General features: G+C 43.9%; 1 protein-coding gene across 1 annotated transcript; it reads right to left on the minus strand.

Annotated features, from left to right (window-relative positions):
* Positions 1 to 9,751: 9,751 nt before the first annotated feature.
* EIF3B (eukaryotic translation initiation factor 3 subunit B) lies at positions 9,752 to 24,610 on the minus strand. Its single transcript, XM_088174312.1, has 19 exons — positions 23,967 to 24,610; positions 20,852 to 21,044; positions 19,720 to 19,839; positions 19,568 to 19,625; positions 18,791 to 18,919; positions 17,634 to 17,791; positions 16,901 to 17,032; positions 16,735 to 16,801; positions 16,586 to 16,632; positions 15,653 to 15,863; positions 15,038 to 15,110; positions 14,472 to 14,594; positions 14,213 to 14,291; positions 13,242 to 13,380; positions 12,918 to 13,043; positions 12,363 to 12,440; positions 11,880 to 11,988; positions 11,400 to 11,517; positions 9,752 to 10,322 (listed from the first exon to the last, which is right to left on the minus strand). The coding sequence occupies exons 1-18, from the start codon at positions 24,424 to 24,426 to the stop codon at positions 11,414 to 11,416; spliced, it is 2,406 nt and encodes an 801-aa protein (XP_088030438.1). The 5' UTR covers positions 24,427 to 24,610; the 3' UTR covers positions 9,752 to 10,322; positions 11,400 to 11,413.
* Between the last annotated feature and the right edge of the window lie 966 nt (positions 24,611 to 25,576).

A 25,576-nucleotide genomic window follows, 5' to 3' on the forward strand; every position in this document is an offset into this window, starting at 1 on the left:
TCTGCCTCTCTTCTTTCACCTTCCTATTTCTCTTCTCATCTACAACTCCCACAATTCACATTCCACTGTTCCCTTCACCTGCATTTCCTCTCTCACTCACAGCTCTACATTAATCTGCACTGCCCGCTCCTGAAGTTTGTTCTTTCTTCATCCACTGCATCTTCTACTTCCACTTGCAAGCTCTGAGTCATCGAATCATAAAATGGTTTGGGTTGGAAAGGACCTTAAAGATCATCTCGTTCCACATTTGCCATGGGTAGGGACTCCTTCCCTTATCCCAGGTTGTTCCCAGCTCTGTCCAACCTGGCCTTGGACACTTCCAGGGATGGGGCAGCCACAGCTTCTCTGGGCATCCTGTGCCAGGGCCTCACCATGCTCACCAAATCTCTAAGGCCCACCTCCTTGGGAATTCCTCCTTGGGAATTGTTTGCTCTGGTACCTGTGTCTCGCTGGTTTTTGCTCAATAGGCAGAGATCAAGGTTATCTGAGATTCTTCTAAGGAGGCACTGGCTGGGCTGATGTGTGCAATCATAACAGTCCTGCTTTGCCTCCTAAGGAGTCCTGCAGAGATGCAATGTTGATGTGGTAAATGTGGATGTGACAAGGTTTTATTGCTCAGGGGCAACCATCGTGGCTGGGTACCCTGCAGTTCATTGAGATTCTGGTGGAGAATCCCAATTTGGAGTGAAGGAAGTGCTGGTAAAAGACCATTCATTAGGCCCTCTCTCCATCAACAGTAAAATCAATAAGTAATTAACTTGCTAGAAAAGAAGAATTTTTGCAAGAAAATCACAATTTACACAAATGCACTGACAGTGTCTCAATTCTGCTCATGAAAGGACCCTGCCTTTCCCTCCAGGTCTCCTCCTCCCCACTAACCTCCAGAAAACACATCTGTCATGAGTGAGAGCTCAGCACCAAGGCTTGAATCAAGGTTCATAAATGAGGTTGTAAAGTATCCATAAAATAACCAGCGTGGCAAAGAGCGTGTCTGCAACCTTTCTGATTTCCTAAGGGAGAGACAACTTGTGACAGCACACAGTCACTCTCAGTCCTCCTTCCTCCTGTCCCAAAAAATTTATTGCCCAATTTCAGCCAAATCTTATAGAAGGGATGAAACATTCAAAGGCATTAAGTTAATTTAAAAACTCACTGGTCACCTGCAAGCTTAGAGATGTATGACCCACATCCACAGAATTTCTTTAACCCTATAGAAGCTCCTTCCTTAATCTTCTGAGAGGCGAAATGAACAGGTCTTTCCTGTTCCTGTTAAAGACCCAGAGAGCAGCAGCAAACCCAACTGCCACATGAACAAGTTTCCCCAAAAAATGATGCTTGGCTTCCTATTGGTTTTGTCCTTCACCCCATAATTTCCTCCATTTCCTCCACTGCAGTGTCTCACCCCACAGTGTCACTGCCCGAGGAGAGAGGCAGTGTGTGCCACCCAAAAAGGGTGACAAGAGGGCTGGGCAGACAGGGAGGTTAACTGTTCACCTGGGCGTTCACAGCTAGAGCTGCAGTCTAGAAATATTTTCTACAGCTACAGCTGTTCTCCCGAGATCAGCCTCCAGCATTACACAGATGCCCTTATCACCTCCTCCTTTTTAATGGGAAGGTTTGTCTCTACTTAATTCTGCTTCGATTAAGTGACTTTTCTAACACGGCAGCTTCACTGTTACTTTAGCATTTAAGTGAGGTCCAGACTTCCCAATGAGAATGGTATTTTAATTCTTCACCCTTGTCCTCACAGTAAGCACTTAATTGGCTCTATATTTGTGGTTTTCATGGCTATATTTTATTCCTCTGGAGCAGAACAGCTACAGGGACTATGTTACCTGTTGGACTGTATGCAAAATTGCTTGCACTGAAGCCAGAAATGACTCCTTCTATCTAACTCTGTTGTGGACATATATTCATCCTCCTAATTCAGTCAAAAAAAAGCACAAAACTTTGGGCAGGCACAACAGCTGTCCGAATGATCTATACCTAATTACATTCCCTGTGATTTTCTCACTATGTTTTAGAAATTTCCTGGGCTTTGGAAGGACTAGCAAGCTGTTTGAATTCTGATATATCATTAGAATGAGCAGAAAAGCACAGAGGTTTATTGAATTTTCTAAAGGCAGGCAAGATGCAGGAGCCTACTGAAAGAAATATCCTTCAATATCATTATTTTATTGGACTCTGAACATGAAATGATTTGGGGTTTTTTTGTCCCCTGAAGAAAGGAGTAAATTCACTCCCTGACCTTTTTTGAGAAGTGCCACTGTGCTTCCAAAAATGTCTTAGGTAGCACACAAGGGTGAAGTTTGATGGGAAACAGAATACCAGTGTCTGAACTGCTGTGAGAAGCAAGGCTGCAGTCACATCGTGGTGATCACAAAATGCAGGCACTGCTTAAATCCTCCCAGTGCACCTTCCCCCAGCCTGCAAAGCACGGCTCAGTGAGGGAACCAGAGCTCCCCTGAGGAGCCTGTCAAACCACAGAGCACAAAGAAGAGCTGTGAGAAAAACAGAGCCAACAACGTGACAGTGACCTCATTCACCAGACACCTCGGGAGGGCTCCTCAGAGCTCTTCAGCCCTGCTCAGGTGTGTTGTACCTGCCAGACGGGGAGGGAGAGGCAGAACAAGCACCACACATCTCCCCCATGTCTCCCCCCTTCTCTGACAAAAGGAAAACCCTCACAGCCCTCTCACCTTGAGCACTGCCACCTTTTATCTGGGTGACAAGTGGCCTCTGGGCTGTGCAGTTCACCTGCCAAAAACATTTATCTAAGCAGGGAAGACGATTCTAATGTGAAGCCTTTAAAAAATGGAAGGCTGTTACCTGGGTTGTTTTATGATCAAAAACTATGTCAAATACAAATGTTTTTCGTTAGGATGTGTTATCTCACGTGGTGCCATCTGGGTCTGGGCTTGGATCCATCAGGAGCACCCTCTGCGATGGGGTAAAGTCAGAGGGAGAACCGCTGGGTCTGGGTTTGGGTAACAGCCCGTCGGGATTGCTCACAGCACCATCCTTTGGCAGGGGAATGCTGCACTACAGCTTTGCCCGGAAAACACCCATACACACAGGGCTGAGGCTGACAGGCTGGGTTTTGCAACTGATGTAACAACTTCTGCCATCTGGAGAGCTGCAAAGTCCTTGTCAGGGCTGTTGAGCAGCAGAACTATTTCTGGTGTTGGGTAAGAGCTGAGCCTGCAGGGACACAACAGAGCCCGGGCAGGCAGGGAGGGAGGGACAGCACCTCTCACCTCAATTTTCAGCCAAGATTCAGACACAGGAGCTGTGAAAGAAAATTGTCAGGTTCCTCAGCAGCAAAATTGCTGGAAGCCCTTTGTGCAGAAGGACTGAGGGAAACATCTGCATTGCTCAAGGACAGAAACTTCATTCCGTGTCTGGCTTTTATGAAAGAAAAAAGCAAAGTTGAGAAAGGGGCTGCAGCAGGTTACAGAATGGTTCTGTTTCTTCTCAGTCCTTTAGGACTTATTCCAGCACATGATTATTGCAGTGTATAGTTACTATGGAGAATGGGTTCTTTCTCCTCCACCCAGAGGGCTCTCAAGGAGATGCTCAAGGGAAGGACAGAGAGCCCTGTGCCTCCTTCTCCAGAGCAGCTTTAATGCTCTCTCAGGTGACAGATTGTTAGATAAGCAGTTAGAGCATAGACCAGCAGAATAATCCACTGGTGCCCCAGGAGAGAGACAGGACAGTGTCCAGGACAGGTGCCCATGGGGTTGAGGAAACTTCAGAACTTCAGGGTTTCTTTTTCTTTTTCATTTCCCTCTAAACTCCAAGTCTCTAACGAGTATCTCTTTGATCTGCAAGTTTTCAATTACCAGAATTACTTCGTTGTCGTTGTGGGGTTTTTAAAATTCTTTCATTTTCACTGTTCCAGCTCAGGCTTTAAAACCCGAAGCAACACAAGAACAAACTGTGAAGGGAACTGCTGATTTGTCCTTGGTGGCAGCATTTGCCTACACAAGACAGACTGACACGTAATCGTGCACAGGCAAGTGTGACAGGAGGGAGCAGAGCCTGGAGAATGAGCTCAGCTTGTTTCCTTGAGAAGTTTGTCCTGTAACACTTTCAGGCCCCTTTTACTGAGCTCATGTAACAGCCAAATTTTGCTCACACATGTATCCATGCATCCTTTTCCAACCTGGGGCTGAGGCCTTGTCTAACTAGCAGTATTCTAAAAGCACAAATCTTCTGCTGTTTCATGGAGGCATTAAAATATAACAAGCCACAAGCAGAGTCAATTTTGAGTTAGGATTAATAAGCAGACAGAACCAGTTCTAAATGAGTTCAGCTGGGAGTAAAAATAGCAGGGAACATGAATGCAAATCAAAATACACCAGGAAATTTAAGTACTTCGACTGCCCAGTCAATTAATTTGCTTCCATAATTACAGTTATTTGCATTATTAAGAGAAAAGCATTCTCATAGACAGAAGTTACTCAGACTAATGTAATGCACATTTCCTTCCCAGATTTCCATTAGAGAAAATAGATCTTGGGGAAGATGATGCAAGTCTGAATAAGCTGTATAAAAATAAAGCTGATATCCTTGTGAGATTAATGACTGCTTTAAAATAGACAGGGATAAAAAAGGATATTTCACGAGTAAGGTGCTAAACAAAAATTGCATTTGTAATCCATAAAGGGGAAAGAGAGATTCATGCTCTCTTTGCTTCTGAGGGCTGCTACCATGTGATTATTGTGTGGAGACAAGATATATTACAGAATGAATGTGTGTTCAGGAAGGGTTCAGAGAGAGATCAGCTGAAGCACAATAAAAATAATGAGATTTACATCGAAAATGAAGGTAAATAACAAGGGCACAATAAAAATATGTAAATAGATGTAGTAATGTAGAAGAGGTATGTGGAGCCTTCTGCAATTCCTGCCTCTTATAGAGGTGAGCAAAAGGTGGAAGATGCAGAACTGGAAAAAAAGAAATACCACTGCACGGGAAGCTGTGTCCCTGGTGTGTCTCAGGAAGGGCAGGAGTTTGGCAGGATTTGAAAGCAAGTGCTTGCACTTGAACCAGAAGAGCCAGAGGCTTGTGGTGGCCCATGGGGTACCTGGCAGAGTCCCTGGTGTCCATCATGGGGGCTCCCCTGCTCCCAGACACAGCCCCAGAGCTCACCTGTGCCCAGACACAGCCCCCAGCTCACCTGTGCCCAGGTACAGCCCCAGAGCTCACCTGTGCCCAGACACAGCCCCAGCTCACCTGGACCCTGCTCCCCTGCTCTCTCACTCTGCAGGCTGTGAGTGCAGCTCCCTGCTCCACCTCAGCATCTCTGAGGTCAAAGGGCCCCCTGCACACACAGGCACAGGTGGCTTTTGTGTGCTGAGGCCACCTAGAGCTCCCTGCAGCAGGGCTCAGCTCTGGGCAAGCACCAGCCACAGTCACAGCTTCTTGCTGCATCTCTTCTACTCATCAGACTCAAAACCTTAGAGCTTTAAAACCTAGAGAGTTGAATGAAGTTTATAAAGTTTAAACCAGTTCATTCTCCCATGATTTGCACTTTTATCTTGACAAATTCTTCCTCCCTCTGCCTCTGTTTCTGTCTCTAGCACAGCAGGACTCTGACAGATTGACAGGGAAGGTGGCAGAGTGAGCTCAGCCGTGTCACTGCTGCAGCCAGCAGGAACTTTCAGAGGTCTGGGACTGTGGTACCCACAGTTGTAGAGCTGAGCTCAATTACAGATTTCCCTGGTGTTCCCAAAACACGGATTAAGGTTATCCATGACAAAGAAAGGGAATTGCATTTCGCTAAGTACCCATTTTGTTTAATCCCAGGTAACAATCATTATGAGCCTGTTCAACCAGATCAGAGCAAGTCGGCCCTGATCAGTGCAGGTCCCGCAGGGCTCCTCGGGAGCTGGAATTCATCTGGAATTCATCACAGGACTGGAGTGATTATAAAGTAGCAATTAAATGCCAGTGCCTCGTGCCACAACTCAGCCAGTAACACTCTGCTCTGTTTGAAACACAATGGCACAACGTATTTGTCAGCATTAATAATAGACAAGAGCACGTGTATTTGAGCCTGTTTAAAGTACAGGTGAAGCCTCAGAGGAAATGCTGCTGTGGGTTAATGGGGCCCCCTGAAGCTGGGATCCTGCTCTGGCCTTCACTCACTGTGGGTGACTGGCACAGTCCCAAAGCTGTGTGCCTGGCAGAGGGTCTGTTTGAAATTCCACCTAAGAACTGCCTTTGGGATGTTAGATAATAACAGAGATTTGAAAAATTCTATTTTCATCTTTCCATAGCTGTTTTTGTTCTCATAAAATGCAGTGACATCCCCTTTGCAGCTTCTGGCAGAAGAGCTGATGCTGCTAAAACATTTCATAGTGCACAGGAATGATGCTGTACCCAGTGAGCACTTATCAAAACAGATTTGTTCTACAGCCCCACCAGTCACAAGCAACCAGTTTCTATAGGAACCAGATTTATCTCCACAATAATGAGCCATGAACCAATTAAATGAGGGTTTCACCAACAGCTCCCAGTCCCAAGCACTGTAAATAGGCGATTTTGAGTAGTTCCAGCAGCAGTAAAGGAATATATCTTTGCTGTGAACATCTCAGAGTACCAGGCGAGCTCCCTAGTTTTAGATAGCTTTTAATATTCACAAGAATAAGTTAATTGCAGTTTCATCAGCTCTCCAAACACAGGGCTGAGGGACACTGCTATGTGCAGCTCATTCCCACATCTCTTAAAACCATTTAAAAATATTATCCTGTACACCATAATCCCAAATTCTACAGGAGGTGGAGGGGATCGTGAGTCTCTTAGACAGCCTTAAACTCCAGAATGATCCAGTTAATCACTGCATCTGAGAGCCCCAGCCACTGAGGGTAAGAAAACAAACCCAAAGGAGCAGCATATGGAGCCAGGTCACACCAAGTACTACGGCTTTTCCTTGCATTAGAGAGGAATGCAAGGTATTCCACATATTATTGACTTTATTTTAAGCAATTCCAGTTAGAGCAGAGGTTTCTGTGTCTGCCCCAATCCTATTTCAGCACACTGTGAGAGCAGTGCTTCAGTTAACTGAGGCATGGGGTTGAAGGTTAAAACTTGGGAGAGGATTACATTTTCAAAGCATTCCTCTTACTGGGATCAACACAGAGATGCTGAGGCCCTGCAGGAATTGTGAGGACTCTGGTAGGACTTTAATCCCAGCTGCTTTTGGCTGCTTATTGTGAATCTGTCACTCAGGTCCCAAAGAGATGGGGACAATGAGGATCACTGTGACACCACCACGACCAGCCTCTCTCACCCTATTGCACGTTTTTCTCTGCAGATTACTTATATACACAAGTTTGACTTTAAATCATGCATAGATAGTGCAAGTCTGGATTTTTCCCCCTGCTTGGACCAGGGATCATCACGAGTCCATGCACTACAACAACCCATTAAAAAAACCCACAAGAAGATCACCTTTTGTATTCATTATTTATTGACAGTAAAGGAGTCAAAGTTCATAAAAGTTACAGCAAGGCTTAATGAAAAAGTAATAGAATTTCAGAAGTTAAACTTAGTAGAGCAAGTGACCAAAATTTGTTCTGTAAAGTTGCATTAAGGGCAGTAGATGGTTAAAAGATCATGAGAATATTTATTACAAATTCAAAATAAAGACAGAGAGAAGACTAGCCCAGGATTATACAAATTGGCCCAGTTAATCCTGCTATTTAAAAGCAATTATTAAAAATACTTAATCCAGTACTTAAACAAAACCAAGGAGAGATACTATCTTAATGCTTAAGGTTTGTTTCCTTTCCCACCCAAATTCTGGACCCTTAAGGGCACTCAGTGGAGGTACAATGCTGTGGGAAGCTTTTTCCCCACCATACACAGCTTTAGACAGGACCTACAAACCTGCTTCTGCTTTGGCCATCCTTCTGAAGCCCTTCCAAAGGCACAGCGTGAGAAGCAGTGGCAGAGAACTCAAAGCTACACAGATGGATTCAATCCCACAGGACCCTCCTCCCTACTCCACCTCCTAGTGCTATTCCCAGATATGGCAGAGGATAATTTACCAAATACATTCCCACAAAGCAATTTCAGTAGCATATTAATTGCAAAAAGGATGTCACGTAAGAAACACAAGAGAAAAGATGAAGTCATTGAAGGGAGTGATGTCAGAAATGGTGATGTTAGATGAGAAAAGGCCTGAACTGCAGGTCAGTACAAGATCTCATCAGTTTCCAAAGCTGCTGCAGGAAAAACTCTGGATGCAATTTTTCTGATGTTTTTTCCCCCACTGATGATCCACACTTCAGAGAAGCATCTTAGAACTCAATTCATTCAACACTGGTATTAAATTTAATTACTTAGAAAACAGCCAGGAATAAAATACAGTAGCCTATTAAACCTTCATTGCATGAAGACAGGGGAAAAAAACCTTCCAGCTCAATTTGTGATTCAAAAAACGGTTGAGAAGTCAGCTCTTCACAATAAAAGGGTCATAAAATGATTCCTGCTATGCAAGTTCAAGCCATCATTTTTACCATGAGGGTGGGGAGGCTCTGGCACAGATTGCCCAGAGAAGCTGAGGCTGTCCCATCCCTGGAAAAGCTCAAGACCAGGCTGGATGGGGTTTGGAGCAACCTGGGATAGTGGGAGGTGTCCCTGCCATGGCAGGGGTTGGAACTGGATGAGCTTTAAAATCCTTTCCAACCCAAACCATTCCATGATCACCAGAGAACTTAGTTGTGCTCAAAATTCTTCTGGAGTGTTTTTCTAAAAAGTATTTCTTTCCAGTCCAGTTGAGAAATGAGGCTGGGAAATATTGTGGAGTAAACTTAAATCAACTGTATCTGTCTATATGGATTATGAATGAACAAATGCAGAAAACTGGAAATTAATACAGACTTTTGGAAAAACAACACATGCTGATTAAAAAGTGAATCGTTGAAACTAATTAAGTACCATTTATGGGAAAATATTTTTGAAAACTTCCCGGTGAAGAAGACAGAGGAATTAATTGAGGCATTTGTGCACTGGCCATCATAGCAAATTCACCTGAGGACAAAGTGCTGACAACACCCCAGTCCCTTGGCCACGTGCAGCTGAGTGGGGCTGTCCTGTGCCAAGGACCTCCCACTCCAGAGCTGTCCCACTCTGCTGTACAAGTGAGCCCTGGGCTTAAGGAAAGCCAGCCAAGAGTGCTCACCTTGGCAATTTCCCTGCCCAGCCCAGGAGACAGCAACATCCTCATTCTCCAAGGGCAAGGAACAGGCCAGCCTCTCTCACTGCTCTGACAATAGCCAGTTCTACTCACAAATAGAAATACAGAGAAGCTGCTGCACCAGCTCTGAGTACAGTTCTCCAACCTGAGATTGGAAGGCTTTGAAAATGGAACCAGGTACTGTAAGAAGGAAGAAAAAGCATGAGCACAGGGCAGTGCTCTGGAAGTCTGCAGTTTTCACTAGTGAGATACACTAACCCAGTAATTCCTGAGGCTTTTATCAGTTTGCAAATGATTTAAGAATCCAGTCATTTTCTAGTCACTCCACCATCATGAGCAGGTCAATGTGCAGATTAATGAGCTGTACCATATTGTAAAAAACCAAGTAACCACAACACAAAGCCAGAAGGGCCATGAGGAACTGAGATTTGAAAAAAAAAAACAAAGGCACCATTAGGCAATACAGCAAACACACTCTCATTACTGGGTGATGTTTGATCATTCAGGGAATAATTCCCTACAAACAACACATAGCCAGCCTGGTTTTAGTATAGGTCTGCTTTTATTTCCATATTCAGCTCTTTGAGGGAGACATCCTTTCACAATCTGAAAGGAGGAGGGTATAGCCCACTGTAGTGCTGCTTCAGCACACTAAAACACATCATACAAGAAATGGTTCTGGTGACTTTTCCCCAACCCAAATGAACACCTGTCCATGCCCTGGGGACACAGAGAGAGTCCTGGAACCCAAACATTGTGTGTGTGAGACAGGGGTGCACTGGTGAATCTCACCTCACTGGCAAGAGGCAAAAACTGCCAGCTGGCAAGGACTGCACAGGAGTTGGGAAGTAAATACTGGTAGTAGTGGATTTAAAAAGAAAAAAAAAATAACAATCAAACCCTAGAAAAAAAATAATATAAATTTAAAAGCAGCGCCTTTCCAGTATCTCACTGCAGCAGGCAGCAAGACTTAAAGGCACTACAATGTGTCAGAATGGAGAAAATCTGATGCATCCACCCTTCCAGAGTGCAAGAATATGGATTAAGAATTCCAAAGTTGATATAGGCTTTTGGAAAACAAACAAACTTCTTTTCAGCACAAGATCTGGTGGAGCTGCAGAAAAACAAAAAAAAGAGATGAGTTAGTTACTGTGCTTTTATACAAACAGCTCAACCTCAGAAGCTGAGCTGGTGAAAGTCTACACCAGCTTGTGTTACACCTCTTCCTAAACTCATGTGGTTTAAATCCATACACTAAGCAGTTTCTCTCCCTCTTCCTTCCATAAAAAGATCTCCCACATATGGAACACATAAGCCAGACCCAAATATAGTCAAAGGTATCAAGGCTATTATTTTTCTACAGCTCCAAGAGGCACATGTTGCACCTGAGCTCTTTAGATATCTAGAGGCTGGAGAACTACAGGGTGACTTACAGCTGCATATTTCCAGATCCTAAATATGACAGAGCAGGAACCCATTGCAAGTTTTAAATCCTGCCAGTGTCTGTGAAAGTATTTTTCCTCCTCAATACAATGTCAAGCTCATTAAAGGACATCTCCTACAACAGGGGCTGGAAGTAGCCTCCACTGCCAACATAAAATTTATGAATTCACAAGAAGGAGCTGGGAAAAACACTGAATTAAATACAAGATTTCCCAACAAACCATACCAGTCAGTACACAAAAATCTGCTGCCACATGAACTCTATCCAACTTTTCTAGAAAACAATAACTGAGTTCATGCAGATATTTAAACATCATCTCAAAATTTTATCAGCCCAAAGACAAATGCTGTATAATCTTCAATATATTATTTAAACTCTGTCCAGCCTTGGACTAACATGTAAATCTTCCAAAAGGCAAAATTCTTATCTCATATCAACTACAATTCCTCCTGCTGACAGAATTTACAGGTCTGCAACACTGTGTTCATAAGCTGACCCAGACTCTGTTGTGGGTTTCATCTCTCTGGCAAGGCAGGATGTACAGAGTATTCTGTTCAGTACAACTCACAAATCTGATTGTCTGCAATTACTTTTTAAAAAACCTTGTCTTTTCTAGCCACAGAAAAAAACATAAACCAACTTAGAGAACAACACATTCAGCAGTGCAACAGACAGACCTAACTCCCTAAAGTGAATTATCAACTCTCTAGTAATAGTTGAGCTTGTCTCAGAGTTATGTTATCTTACCACAGTTTTATTAATTACTCTGGTTCTGCAAGGGTAATAATTTCTTCATTGATAAAAAATTCCACAGTCTCCTCCTCCCAGTCATCGACATTGCTGTCCAACTCATCTGTGTCTACCCCTGCAATGGAGAAAACACCAACACTGAACACAATACACAAGGCAGCAATGGAATGATTTGATGCTCTTGGCAGAAACAGCCCTTAGACCAGCAGTGAAACAAGAGGTGAAGAGGTATTTGGTGCTTTAAATCATAACAAGTGCACGTGAAATGTATTCAGTGACAGCCAAGGCATCACTATCACCTACTACAGTTTCATCCCGAGGTCAAGCCAATGCCTTTTTTCCCTCCCCCTTAAATCCTGCCACGATTCAGGATTAAGCAGCACAAAAGCCGTGCAGAGAGCAGGGGGCTGCGTTAGCAGGAAGCAGAGGGAGAGGCGAAGGGGACGGGGCGGTGCAGGAGGCGCTGCCGGCGCTCACCCCCGCGCAGCTCCAGGCGCTCGTTGCGCTGCTCCATGTACAGCTCCTGTGCCATCTTGCGGTACTTGCGGAACTCCTCCATCATCGTGCGCCGCCGCTCCACCAGCTCCTGCGGGGACAACAGGGCTGCTCAACCTCCCCCGACCCGCGCACACACACACGCATCCCTGAGCCAAGCTCTGCTCTCAGAAACACCTTCTCTTCTCTAATCAGAATGCCGTCTTGGTGAGGTGTCCTTTCTTTTTAATTGAAAGAGCTTTTCTTAATTTAAACACTAATGCAGCATCTCCAAAATTTTACAACATAACACCAGTTCCTCTCCAGACTCTTTACAGCAGCACCTCTCTGAACTAACCACTGGACTAATTCCAACCATCTGGATCAAATGAACACTTGTGATACAGGAAATATTACTTGCATATCAATAGTACAAAGGATAGGCTATAAGAATTAAATCTGTATTATATTTCAAAAGTGTCTTGCCTTCGAAGCTTTGGACTGGCTCAGGCGATCCTTCTGCTCAAATATCTTGGAGTATTTCTTCAGGTCCTTCTTAATTTGCTGTGAAACAGAAAATTTCATTTCAACTGGAGTATCAGACTAGCAATTACAACCCTCTTCTCTAAGAACTCCCTTGGTAGGCCTAAGCAGGCTCTGCCCTTCTGAAAAACATCTCTCTGCTAGGCAATTCCCCTTCACTATAATTTTGTGCCTCCTGGCTTATAGATCATGTAAGTGCTTCTGTACACAAACAACTAGCCAAGTCTGAAGAGAAAAATTCAATTTACTCTTCTTTATACCCTTTCATCATACCCTAACTGTAAGAACAACTGGTAACCACTTGTATTTTGAGCTTATAATACCGTTAATAATCTGCAGACATTCCCAGAAGTGAGGGCCCACACAGTAATGTGTTTATTCACACATTCAGGGCAAAAGGCAGTTGTGTAACAAACCTCGTCCTCAAGAAGAGGGAGTACACCAAGTATGCTTTATACACCAAATCCATGTCAGCACAAAGCCCCTGGAATACCCCACCTTTATCTGATCCTCGCTGAGCAGAGTAGCTGGTCGTGGTCTCCAGAGCAGCTGACAGAACCTGTCTTTGTTGTTTTTCTGAAGCAGACGGCCTTGGAAGGTCCATAACCAATATGCATTGTCCACCTGGAAGAGCAGTGCAGCAGCTCAGCCAAAATAAGCTTTAACTTAACACTGGAGTGCTCAGAAATTAATGTTTAAAACAGCGGTGGAGGTTAAGTCATTTGACCAGCGACAGGTGTTCATTTTCTCTTCCTAATCAATAGCCCTTTCCAACAGCACTGCAAGGGCAAGCAGAGTTAGGGAAAAGAGGTGCATCAGTACCTTGTGGCTCCACCAGGACACAGAGGTGACAATGTATCTGCCCGTGGGGTCCCACTCCACGTCTGAGGCCGTGTAGTGCTCTGCGATGTTCATCATGGTGCAGTCAGACGTGTCAACAAATGCTAAGGCACCATTCATGCTGCACAGGCAAAACAAGACATTGTTTCACACACCAGCACAGCCTGGGCCTTTAAAAACATTTCACAAGCTGCATCTCTACAACTCCTCATTACAAACAAAGTCTCACAGCAGCCAAGGGACAGGTTTGTACCAGTCTGTGGCTGGAAAGGAATGCGCTGGATAAAAACAGAATACCACGTAAGAACAACATTTCTGTTTCTATATTTAGGAACCCTTAAGAATACAAATAAAATGGGTAAAAGTCACAGTAAAAAAATGCTCTGGGCAAGCTACAGCCAAAGTTTAATAATCATATGCTTACACACAGTAGTGAAGACATTAAAGAAAAGATTTCTAAGATGAACAGCAGTGCTTGTTTGAAAGCACATGAAAGCAAATATTACTTGATCAGTTAACAACAATAATTTTCATTTGCTCTAAAGTGAAACTTTCTTGATAATTCTTTCACAAAGCAGCACTGTCATTAACAGGTATTGCCCATGAAAGGGCACAAATTGATGGCAACAAATGCATCACAAGAGCCATAAAGTATGTCCAAACTGGATTGGCTCAGAGACAACTTAAACAGCTGGAAGGTGTTTCTAAATATCCACGTTTCTGCTGAAAAACGCATTCTTCATTTGGTGTGGAAAAATAGGAGGTGAAAGCTGCAAAGGACTAAGATACATCATGAATTTCATCTCTGCTCTGCCTTTGCTGTTGCACAGCTCTATCAGAATTACAGCAATCAACATTGACAGGGACACCAAACACCTCTTGGTGAGATACTGTACTTCTCTTCCTCTTTTAAAATCAATGTGGTGGTGTTCAGCAACCTGTGCAACACTCACCTTCTGAGGCCAGCCAACACTACAAACTGCCCCTGGGGACTCCAGAATATCGTGTTTGCCTGCTGTTTGTCAAATGTTTCTGAAAAGAAACAAGGCAAATTCAGAAAAAGGATCTCAATCCAATGCCATCAATTACAAGCATCAACTTCACTAATATCTCACAAAAATCTGCACCACAAAGAGCTGCAATTTTGAGTTTAGTGCATCTATTACCATGCAAAATGTTTAGTATCTGCACTTCTCACTTTTTTTCACTTACTTATGAGTTCTATTTTCCCGTTGTTTTTAACATGGTAAAAGGAAACCGAAATTCGTGGAGTTTCTCCATGCAACACAGCAAACTTGCTTCCATTTGGTTCCCAAGCAAAGGCTATGATGCTTTCTGTAACAAGAGGAGCCATAATTCTGTTAAAAGACAATACAAATCTCTGATTTCAAGTAGTTACCAAAGAGGGAACCCATCAATTAACAGACTTTATTTTAAAACACAGGTTGATAAGGCAATTGCAGGCAGTTAGGGGAAGTGTTTCTAACTACAACTCTAAGTCTTCCATCATTGACAAAATACATTCATATTATCAGTCCTACCATTTTTATTAATAACACATTTTCAGCTCTGTCATTTTTCAAGTCAGTCACAAGCACCAACAGCAACAGTTTTGATTTCTCATTTTCACATGAGATATTCTGAAACATTAAAATTCAGCTCTTTTCCAAAGGGTTAAATTCCTAATTATGTCACATGTTGACAAGAATTTCCAAGAGAGACTCGAGCATCTCTACAGAAAAGTTCAAGCTCAAAAGGAAGGAAATATTTGGCATTACCTTTCATTTCCACCACATCCACTGGCACCTGTTTCTCTCTCATGCGGAATATTTCAAAGTTGGTCACTACTCCCTGTAAAGGCCAAAATCAGCTCATTACCCAGCACAGAAATAGCAGAGTAAATAATTTCATCACTAGGCATAGAAATACAACTCCAAAATTAGCCTGTTAGGACACAGGATGAGAGTGAGTCAAGGTTTATTTCTTTAATGAGAGCAGATAAATACAATATGCCTCTTTACCAAAACATTCCAAATTTGTTCTGATAAAGAATAATTTCAGAATTATAGAAAAGCTTTTTTTTTCAGACTGTTATAACATTTAATAAAGACAGATGAATACGTGGCACATTATGCAGCTTGACCTACATGATATTCAACAGCTGCTTAATTCTGAGCAGAAGAGGTGATGCACAGACATCTCAGAGACCAAGAGGCCTCTAAAGTCAAAGCAAATTCTGGATGCAAACATTATATACATTCTGCTTTCCACATGCTTCAAATTCAAATGGAAAAAATTAAAAATTTACACCGCCTTTAAATAAAGACAGTACTGCAAGAAAAGAAAGCATGAGGCAGAACCAAATTTTCCCAGTAAAATCAGAATCCATGTACCTGTGTGCCTTTGGGAGTCCTGTCTACCTTCACACACAGGTAGTCCCCATTCTTCTGCCAGTGCAGTTTACAATCTACTACATTGAACAAATTCCGCACACGAATTTCTTGTCTAGAAGGCAGCTGCATCAAAGTCACTCTCGCAGGGATGTCTTTGTCCTCAGGCACCCAGAAAGCAATTATGTTACCACCTGGAGACCATGAGAAGTCTCTACAGGAACAAAGTTAAAAATATGCCATTTCAATTTTTAGTTAAGAGATACTACAAGCAGAAAGCACTTTCTTCATTGTATCTGAATGTTGCACAAAGATCAACTCTTGATAATAAAGACAGGCACAGATACATAACTAAGGGCATTTACTAAAGATACCTAAAGAGATTTTTAAGCAGCTATATAAATTTGCTGTATTGCTAATATTGTCTCATCAGTACATCTCACATGAAAGTAGGGGTTGCACACAGAGTAACTGCCAAAGATCTAGGAACAAATGAGCCAAGAAAAACCCTATTAAATTACCATAGAGATCATCTTCCTGCACCTGGGTACACTTAAAAACTCTCAAAGGAGTCAATGTGTCATGTGCAGATACAGCACACTGCTCTAAGCCAGCAGAACCACCTTGTTAGGGCGATATTCCCTAACAAACTGCATTCCAGTCTGGTTTTGTAGACAAGGAACAGAACTCCCAAGTTAGACCCCGGATTAAGCACACCACAAAGAGGATTTCAAAGCACACAATCTACCAAGTGTGTTCATCAACGAGTGGAGAGTTTTCCATTTCTTTTTGCCACTTTGGCTAATTTGACCATCTCAACATGTAAAGCTCTTTGCTCCAGGCAACAGTCTGAAGATTCCTCTTGCCATAACAAATTCCCAGACTAAAAGATTCCAGCTAAAGAGCACAATTATGATTACAAGGGAATAGACTCACCTTATCCCATTGATTTTCAAGCTCTTTTTGTCCAACAAACCCATAGACTAAAAGATGAGAAAAGGATGAATTTTCAAGTTAGTAACATTCTTATATTTACACACGCACTTTCTACTCTCATTATTATGCAAAAAAAGGCAAGAACTTACAGGTGTTTCATAGATGCTGAGGGTATCTGAAGTCATTCGAGCAAAGAATTTACCATCATGACTCCATCTAAGCAAGAAAGAAAAAATATATTAACTTGGAACTGCCTTTTTATTAAATGAAGTCTGGGACCAAAATTCTCTACTCTAATTCCGTTTCTTAACCTACTTAAAAATAGGCCAGTGAGCTGAGTTTTCACAGTGGAATCCTCTCTTCTTTTGGCCAGTCAGAATATCCCAAATGATGATAGCCTGAGGGTCATCCTGTGTGTCCATCAGAGGGCTAAAGGTCACTAAATACCTACAAAAAAAAAATCCAATTCATTATTGAAACTTGATCTAATATGTCACTACCAGCAGGCTTTCATACAAGTAGTATTTAAATACCAAGCACTTTTAAACAGCAGTTTCTCTAACAGGATTTTTCAGGGGAGGGAAAAATAAGACCAGGATGATAAAGGAGGAGAAAGTTTCCCTGGCATCCCGCTGGCTGAAAAGGCTCCAGATCTGTGTGCAAGTCTTTCCACATTGATGTTACAAGGGAGGGGAACTCAAATACACTGTTACTTATTATATAGTTTTGACATGAGACTGACGCTGGTTTCAAACCAAGCATCATTGACCTTATGCAACCCAAATTATAGGGATGCTGATCTTCTCCACTGAAAAGTAAATAATCTCTTTAATACAAAAAAGCATAAAACCCAACTGCTTCCAAACGTGTTACTTGAAAACTCAAATGAAAATTCCTATCAGTCCTGAAATTTTATCCTTCTCTCCAGAGCTCTCAAATGTTAAAAAAAAAATCTTAAGAAATTATTTTCAGCACTCCAGATTTGGGGGATGCTGCTGATGCCTCATGTTTTTGACCCCTCAGCTCAAACCAGTATCATGCTCTGTACCTTTCACAGGGTGAGAAGTCAATCAGTTGCACTCCTTGGTGACTAAACCTCTGAATCTGCTTGAACTTCTCTCCACCCCACAGAGCGATGCCTCTCTGGTGGAATGTGGCCAGGTAGGTGCCCTTGGGAGACCAACGGACGTAGGTCTCTGTCCACCTCTGGATGTAAAAAAAAAAATACACACAAAAGTTTAATTTCACATTGTGTCCCTAAAAGGGAAAGAATTCACACGTGGCTTGCTGCAGTACATCTTGTAAATCCCTTTACTAAGTGAAGATCTCAGGATTTGTTATAATTTTGGAGTTTTATTCTGTGCACATAGTGTACAGCACATATTCTTCAGGTTGAAAATTGCCAGTTGAGACTGCTTCAACTTACAGATCACCAAAGATATTTTTCAGGTACAGTGACATCCTTTGCAGAGTAACAATTAAACTCACCTAACACCCTGGATTTCCTTCAGCCTTGGTAAGAACATAGTGTTCTCAGAAGTAAGAGTAAGTATTTCAAATTTCTGAACAACACAGCTCTGGACCTTCAGCTAAGTTAGAGAAATCTCAGCAATACAGACCACAGCTGGAGAGTAAGGTGATGAGCAAATATTCTCACCATCCCAGAGCCAACTTCCTCCTGCTGTAATGCACAATGGTTATTAAGGAAAATGCTCCTGGGCCCTAACAGTTCCCAGCAAGTCCAGTGCCTGCAGCAGACAGGCAGACTAACTCTCCCTTTTTTATGCCATTACCAAACCAGCTATTCCTCTTTAACATCTCTGTGGTCAGCACAAAAGCAAGGAGTCATCTGAAGCATCAAACATAAGCACATATTCAGCTCGAGTGAATAGTGCTCCTCAAACTCTGACTTTGCATTCTCAGGTCTTTCTGAATCACCTATAATAGAGAGATGAAGGAAACTAATGGGCATCACAGACCAGTTTAAAAAAACCAAAAAACCAAAAAAAAACAAACACCACTAAAAACTCTTAAAAAATTCACAGTTCTCTTACCTAAGCAGCTAAATCTAATTCTAAAGGATGTGATTTCACCACTCCTCACAAGGAAGAAAAAGTTATTTCAGCAATGGAAAAAAGCCCTTTTTTTTTAATTGAAGGAGATTGCAGATACACTGACAATCTCCAGCACTTCCAGGACACTCACTGCTCTGTCCTCAATTTGAACAGGTTCCTTGATGTCATTCCAAAAAATGGATGTTCGGTCTCCTGACTCAAAGATCACACTGTACTGATCTCTACAATCAGGGTCTTCCAACCAGTATCGGAGATTCCCCTGAGAAAAACAGAGCAAAAGACCACGAGTGAGTCAAAGGATAAGTCAACAAGTCCCACAAATTAGTATCTACCTGGCAGGTGGAAGCTGGTCTTACCAGAGAATGCAGCTTTGGGGTCTTACCACTGCAAACAAATTTTTGAAGTGAAATGAAAGAATTCCAACTACTGCATGCTGGGGGCTGAGAGCACACCATAAGCAGGTGGATCTTCAAGGTGTTTTGATGATGTTTAATACTTATTTTAAACAACATATGGTATTTGGATTTTAAAGAAAAAGTAAACTATTCTTTCTTCCACCAGACTACTTACAAAGCAACTGGCAACAAACACCAAAGTTTGCCTCAAACAACTAAGAATATAGAAAGATCTTTTGAAAGTCTATTTCAAAATGACTTGTGCAAAATTATTATTCACTCTTAAATAATAAGGGTAAATTAAGCTTCACACTATGTGTAACTGTTAAGCAGAAGCACTGAGTTCCTCCCATCACTGATGGTGAGCATGAAGGAACAGGAGCATGTGATCAGCACTGCTATTTACAACACCATTAACACATCATTTCTATTTTCATATGGACATTTCAGCAGTGAAGCAACCATTTAATATTAAACTGAATATTCTTTCCACTTTTCCAAAAAATCCTTACCAAATCCTTAAATGGCTGTTTCTCAGGGATTTCCCACTCGTCACTGATTGTCATGTACCTGAAAGAACAATTTAGTTGGTTACACTCCATGCAGGCACTCAGGATTAGAATCCTCAAATCTGCAGATAACACACAACTGCTGCTGCACTCACTTGTCAAAGTCTGTGAACAGGTTGACTCTGAAAGTGTGCTGCTTATCCAGTTTGTATCCATCTGCATTCTTCACAGCATCCACGGCGTGGGAGGGAGACATGTACTCCAGGAAGATGTACCTGCAAGGAAGGAAAATCAAAGTACAAGACACTGTTGACTACAAAACAGGGCCAAAATAAAGAAGAAATAATGGGGATGAATTAAGAATTCAGTACAGAGCATCTACAATACAGTTTCTTGTCTTGTCCCTAACCAATTAGGGTCAACAGCAAATTAATCTCCATTCTGGCCACAGATTTGCACACATTTTTTAGCTGTCTAGGCCTGACCTCAATTAATCTGATATCCTTTCTGAAATGGGCCAGACATAGCAGTGAAGGCAAGCTTAACACAACCAGGACAATAGTGAAAGACAGGAATATGCAGGTTACATCCACAGCTCTTCCCAGCTCAGTAACAGGTCATGTTTAGGAAGTGTAACTTGTTGTCACAGGCAGCTCAAAGCATCACCATTGTTTTTCAATTACAGAACTCAGCTTCCTTCTGGCCACTTAATCCAACCTAGCTTGGAGCCCAGCAGACTAAAACTAATAGTATCCTCAACACCATCAGTGTCTCAAGCAGAGGTATGAACATAGAATGATTTTCATGCTGATCTCATAGAAACAACAAACCTTCCACTCCAGAAAACTCTTTTTATGCCTTCCAAAGCATGGATTCCCCCAACACTCTGAATACATGCTACGGATACTGACAACCTATTTTGCAACAAACAGTCCAGCCATTGCTACTAAGTTTTTAGCTCAAGAGGACCTTTAACTTCTGCCATAGCAGAAAACTAAGAAAAAACTCCTCATGTAGCACAGAAATTCGTCTCCAAACCCAGCTAAACTATTTCCATAATTAATTCCCACCACTCTCCACTATGAAGCCTAATGAGCTATTAAGCTTCTCAGTTCCCTCAGGAACTTGTCACTGAGACTGATCTCAGGACTGCACAGGCTGAGGTAGAAGAAGGTGATGATAACAATCATGAGATCACCATAAAGACTGGCCATAAAGTATTGACACTAACAATCAAAGATAAGCCAGAGCTGTGTCCTTTTTGCAGCTGGAGCCATCATGACTTACCCTTTTGTTTTTCCATCTGCTTCTGGATAAAATTCATTGATAATTTTGCCAAACTTGGAAAATATTTTGTGGATGACATTCTTCAGTTTCTCCAGTCGGTCTGGTCCAACCTGAGGCACATTATCCACAACGATCACCGAGTCTATTCCATCTGCCTCCTGGGGCTGATCTTTCAGGATGTCACCAAGCAGTTCTGCAAAGACAGCACACATAGGAAACTAAGGCACTGCTCACATCATGAAGGAGGGAAGATAAATATTAAAAGAATAGTGAGAGTAAAAAAACAGAGAGATTTGAAATTTCAAGAATCATGTTAGAAGCTTGGTAGTGAATGAAGGTTCTGTCAGAGAAACAACTGAAGTGAATGCACAATACCCCAAAACAGCACATCCTAAGTGACAGGATTATGTGGTTTCATGGCAAACTTTAAGCACCCAAATTTTGAAGTCTTTCTTAAAAACATAATTTACACACTGAGGTTGTCAACACTCGCACTATCAGTTATTTTCAGGAGATGGAACTGGCTGACAAAGTCCTCAAAAATGACAATAGCCTGATTTACATGATTTACAACCTGACGTCTGACCAGTCTTCTTGTCCAAATTATAACCAGATGACTTCGATAAAATTAAATGTAACCTGTACCTCACTCCCAAATTACACAAGTTTTAGCATAATTCAAAACTATCCACCATACTGGAAGCTCTGCATGTCTCAGCATCACTATAATTAAGAACTCACACTCCATCTAAACCTTTAATTAAGCACAAAAACAAAGATCTAAGGCAAGACACTGAAAGCCGTATTTAAGCATCCAAATACACACAGGAAGACTTAAAATATGAGAACAAACTAAAAAAGGTGTTGTATATGCTGATATTTTTAAGATATTAGATTTTTGATGGCTTTGTAATTCAAGAAATTTTTCTGCCCAGAAACATCACTGGAAAGATCTCTAGCAATGAAGAAATATGAGAAACATGCTTACTTTGAATTTCAAACTAAAAAGTGGCTTCCTACAACTTTAAGCTTCAACAGGTTATTACACATGAAGCTTCCCAATGATCTGGGGCAACAAGAGTCACAAACATTTAGCCCATCACCACCAAGATTACATAGCATCTACAGAATGTGGATATTTGTAATATCTCAAAAAGATCATCTCTACGTGCATGTAGCAACTACAAATAACATTATAAAATATTTCAAATGAAAGCATGTCCCATAAGGACATTTCCACAGGAGTCTACAAGCCAAAGGAGAAAATCAAAGTAAAACACAAAGGGGTAATTTTTAGGGCTCCTTTAGACATTTTTTTCATAGCCACTTCTCACAAAAGACTTTGTAGGCCAAGGAATGCATGTTTAGATTCCTGAGCAGGAATGCAACACCCTGTACTGAATCAAAACTGTAACAGACTGAAGACAAATTCCCACACTGTGCCCTTAAATTCAAAATTGTGAACGAAGGAATCTTCAAAGAGCAAGAAGCTGGTTCAGCCAGCTCCTGTTGCAGCCAGAAGGAAGCAGGGTGTGGTGGGTAGAGGGCTATCTTCAGCTGGCAGTATTTTAAGGACCACTGTCATTATCTGAACTAAAGCTTCTCTGGTACCTAAGTGGGTGTCCAACACATCCCTTCTGCTTTAACTTGGATCAGCTGCTCTTTCATGCCAACATCACTCCAGGGAAAAGAAGAGGCAGTAAAGGATCTGAGATGTTCCAGTCCTACAGCTGGTCCATCTAACAGGTGCTCCTGAAGATTTGTGTTATCATGAACATGCAAAGAACCTTGGCTTGGTCACACGGGGCTGCTTTTCTCCCTGGGGAGGCACCAGAATAATGGGAAAAAAATAAGGAAGCTCAAGAAGCAATACACACAGATGGAAAGCCAGACCAGCAAGAGTGACTAAACCTAAACACTGTAATTCAGCCACTAACACTAGATTTCATACAGCTGAGAAGTTAACCAGAATAATTAACAAAAAAATAGGTGGGGATAGAAAAGTTTCTAAGAAGGAATTGAACATAACAATCCTAGATGTACACAAAGTGTATTAACCAAGCACTTAACAAAAAGAATCCAGCTCCAAGGCAATTTTGCCAAAGCCTCTTTAAAAAACAAAGTAAGAAGAGCTATTATACAGACTGCTAAACTGAGAACAGCAAGCACTTCCTTAACCTAGGATATTTGGCTGCTGTTTTATTAAACTAAACAAAGGACTGGGACACAAGAATGCACCTGTATCACCTGTATCCTGCTGCCAGTCGAGATAACTGGCTGATTCACAATCACTGTGCTTTAGAAACATCTTTCCACTTTTGCTATGTACAACAGACCCTACAACACGAAGAATACACGCACACGAGACCCTGAAACAGCCCACATGCTGAACAAATAATGGGGAAACAACTACTTTTGCTATTCAAAAACTAAGAAAATTGATTTGGAAAGACTCATCTGAAAAACGCCAAATTACAGTTCTAACTTCTGTATGACAAGCCCATATACAAACATTTATTGTCTGTTACACAACAGCTTAACCATTTTAAGGCAGTCAATATCCACTACTTTTAAAAGACCCTGGGCTGAAATTTTTAACTGCCAGGAACGATTTTTCCCTATTTTCTTGTCACAAAGTATCTACATCACATCTTCACGAGCAGTAACTCTCCTCAAATCCTTTTTACCTACGGATTTCATTCTAGGTGCATGGGAAAAAGCAGAACGATGAAACACAGTTTGCAACGACCACGTCAACCGTTTAAAACTTCTGTTTCTACAACTGAGTCTAACCAGTGGAGGCAAAGGAAGGGAGACGAGCTGATGATTCCACTCAGAGGGCAGCCCACAAGTGAAGTGTAACAGCGATTTTAGAACCACTTTAGCAGTAAGATTTAGGACAGCAGCGCTGTGTGGTGCAGAGACAACTCAGAAAAAAGATCATTTAAGAAGCACAGCTGCGATGCAGACGCGCACAGAGGATGTGGAGCTGCCCAGCACCAGGGCGGGGGCGCAGCCGGGCCAGGGGCTCGGGGCAGAGCGCTCCCCGGCCTGGCCCCGGCTCTCCACGGGCTCCCGCAGCGCCGGAGCCCCCGCGGCTCCTCCCGTCCCGCACCTTCGTCGCTGATGTCGTCCACGAAGTCCTCGGGGTCGCTGAAGGAAATCTCATCCTCGGGCTCGGCCGGGGCGGCGGGCGCGGCCTCCCCGTTCTCCTGCGCCGCGCCGGGCTCGGCCTCGGCCGGCGGCTCGGACTTGGGCTCGGCCGCGGTCTCGGCCCCGGCCTCAGAGCCGGGCTCGGGCTCGGCCTTCACGGGGCTCTGGCGGCCGGACGGCGACTGCGGCTCGGGCGGCGGCGGCTGCTCGGGCTCCTCGGCGGCGGGCGGCGGCTCGGGAGGCCCCGGCGGCGCCTCGGACTCGCCTCCTCCTTCCTCCTCCTCATCTTCCTTCTCGTCCTCCTCCTGCTGCTGCGGCGGCTCCGCGGCCGCCGGGGGCGCGTCCGTGTGCTCGGGCTCCTCGGCGGGGCCCTGCGCGCCGGGCGGCGCGGCGGCCGCGGGGCTCTCTTCGGTGTCCTGCATGGGGCGGCGGCGGTGCCCGGGTGTCGGGGTGCGGGACTCGGTGCGGGGCTCTGTGCGGTGTGCGGTACCCTGTGCTCGCCGCGGGCTCTCGGTGCCGGTGCCGGTCCCGTCCGGAGCGCGGCGGGGAAAGGCGGGGGAGGGGCGGGGCGGCTCCTACGGCCGGGCCATGTGCGCCAGGCCCAGCGGCCCGCGCGCGCCGGCACTCACCAACGCGCGCAGGGCACGAGGGGGATTCCCGTCCCCGCCGCCGCTCCCGCCCGCCGCCTCCCTATCTCCCCTTCGCGCACAGACGATTCCGGCGCCTTTTTCGACCCCGTCTCGTTCAGCCAGCGGCGGCTTCTTCACTTTCTCACACCACTGCACTCCTGGCACCCCTATTTCCTGACTGCTGTGGTTGAGCCCAAGATGGCGCCGTCTTCCGTCCTACTGAGGTGGGGTCCGGCCGAACCATTTTTTGGGGGGTGCCGTTACACTTAACTCCCTGCGAGTGAGGCCGCTCAGCACATGTCGCTGCCCAGCGCTGGGCAGCCGGTGACAGGACAATGCCATGGTGACAGGACAGCGCAATGGCACGAAACGCGCCCTATCGCCCCCCTACAGTCTTTCACCATGGCTTCGCCCGAAGGCAGTCGGCGCTCGCGCGGGCGCTACCAAGCTGATGTAGAGGGAGAGACGCGCGGTGCTACGCCGACATCGACGTGGTTGTGCCGGGGCGCGACGAGGGCGACGGGTCAGCGCATCCCCCGCGGCGGCGGGGCCGTGTGGTACGGCCCGGCGGTAGCGCCACATCAGCTGGGCGGGATGGCGGTGGCGGCGGCCTCCGAGCAGCGTTTTAGTCCCACCATGACCTTTGTGGGTTTTAAACAACATTTTTCCTGAGGTACAAGATGACAGTGGTCATGCCGCGGCATATCTGCCTGCCCTGCGAGAAGCCTTAAAGGTCCTGTGACCTCCCAGTGCAGCCGGACACGCAGGACAGTGATCTGAGGGGTCACTGTGCACAGTCCTGGCATCTTAGTATGATTTTTAAATGGTTTCTGAACTGGTTAAGTTCCCCCTCCCTCACATTGGCTACGAACATGACTGACCTGAAAGATGTGGCCCCATGTTATCGATTAAAGCACCCCATTCTGTCCCGGGCACCTCAGGC

The sequence above is a fragment of the Sturnus vulgaris genome, chromosome 16 (genome assembly GCF_052056855.1).
Source record: "Sturnus vulgaris isolate bStuVul1 chromosome 16, bStuVul1.hap1, whole genome shotgun sequence".
Lineage (NCBI taxonomy): Eukaryota > Metazoa > Chordata > Aves > Passeriformes > Sturnidae > Sturnus > Sturnus vulgaris.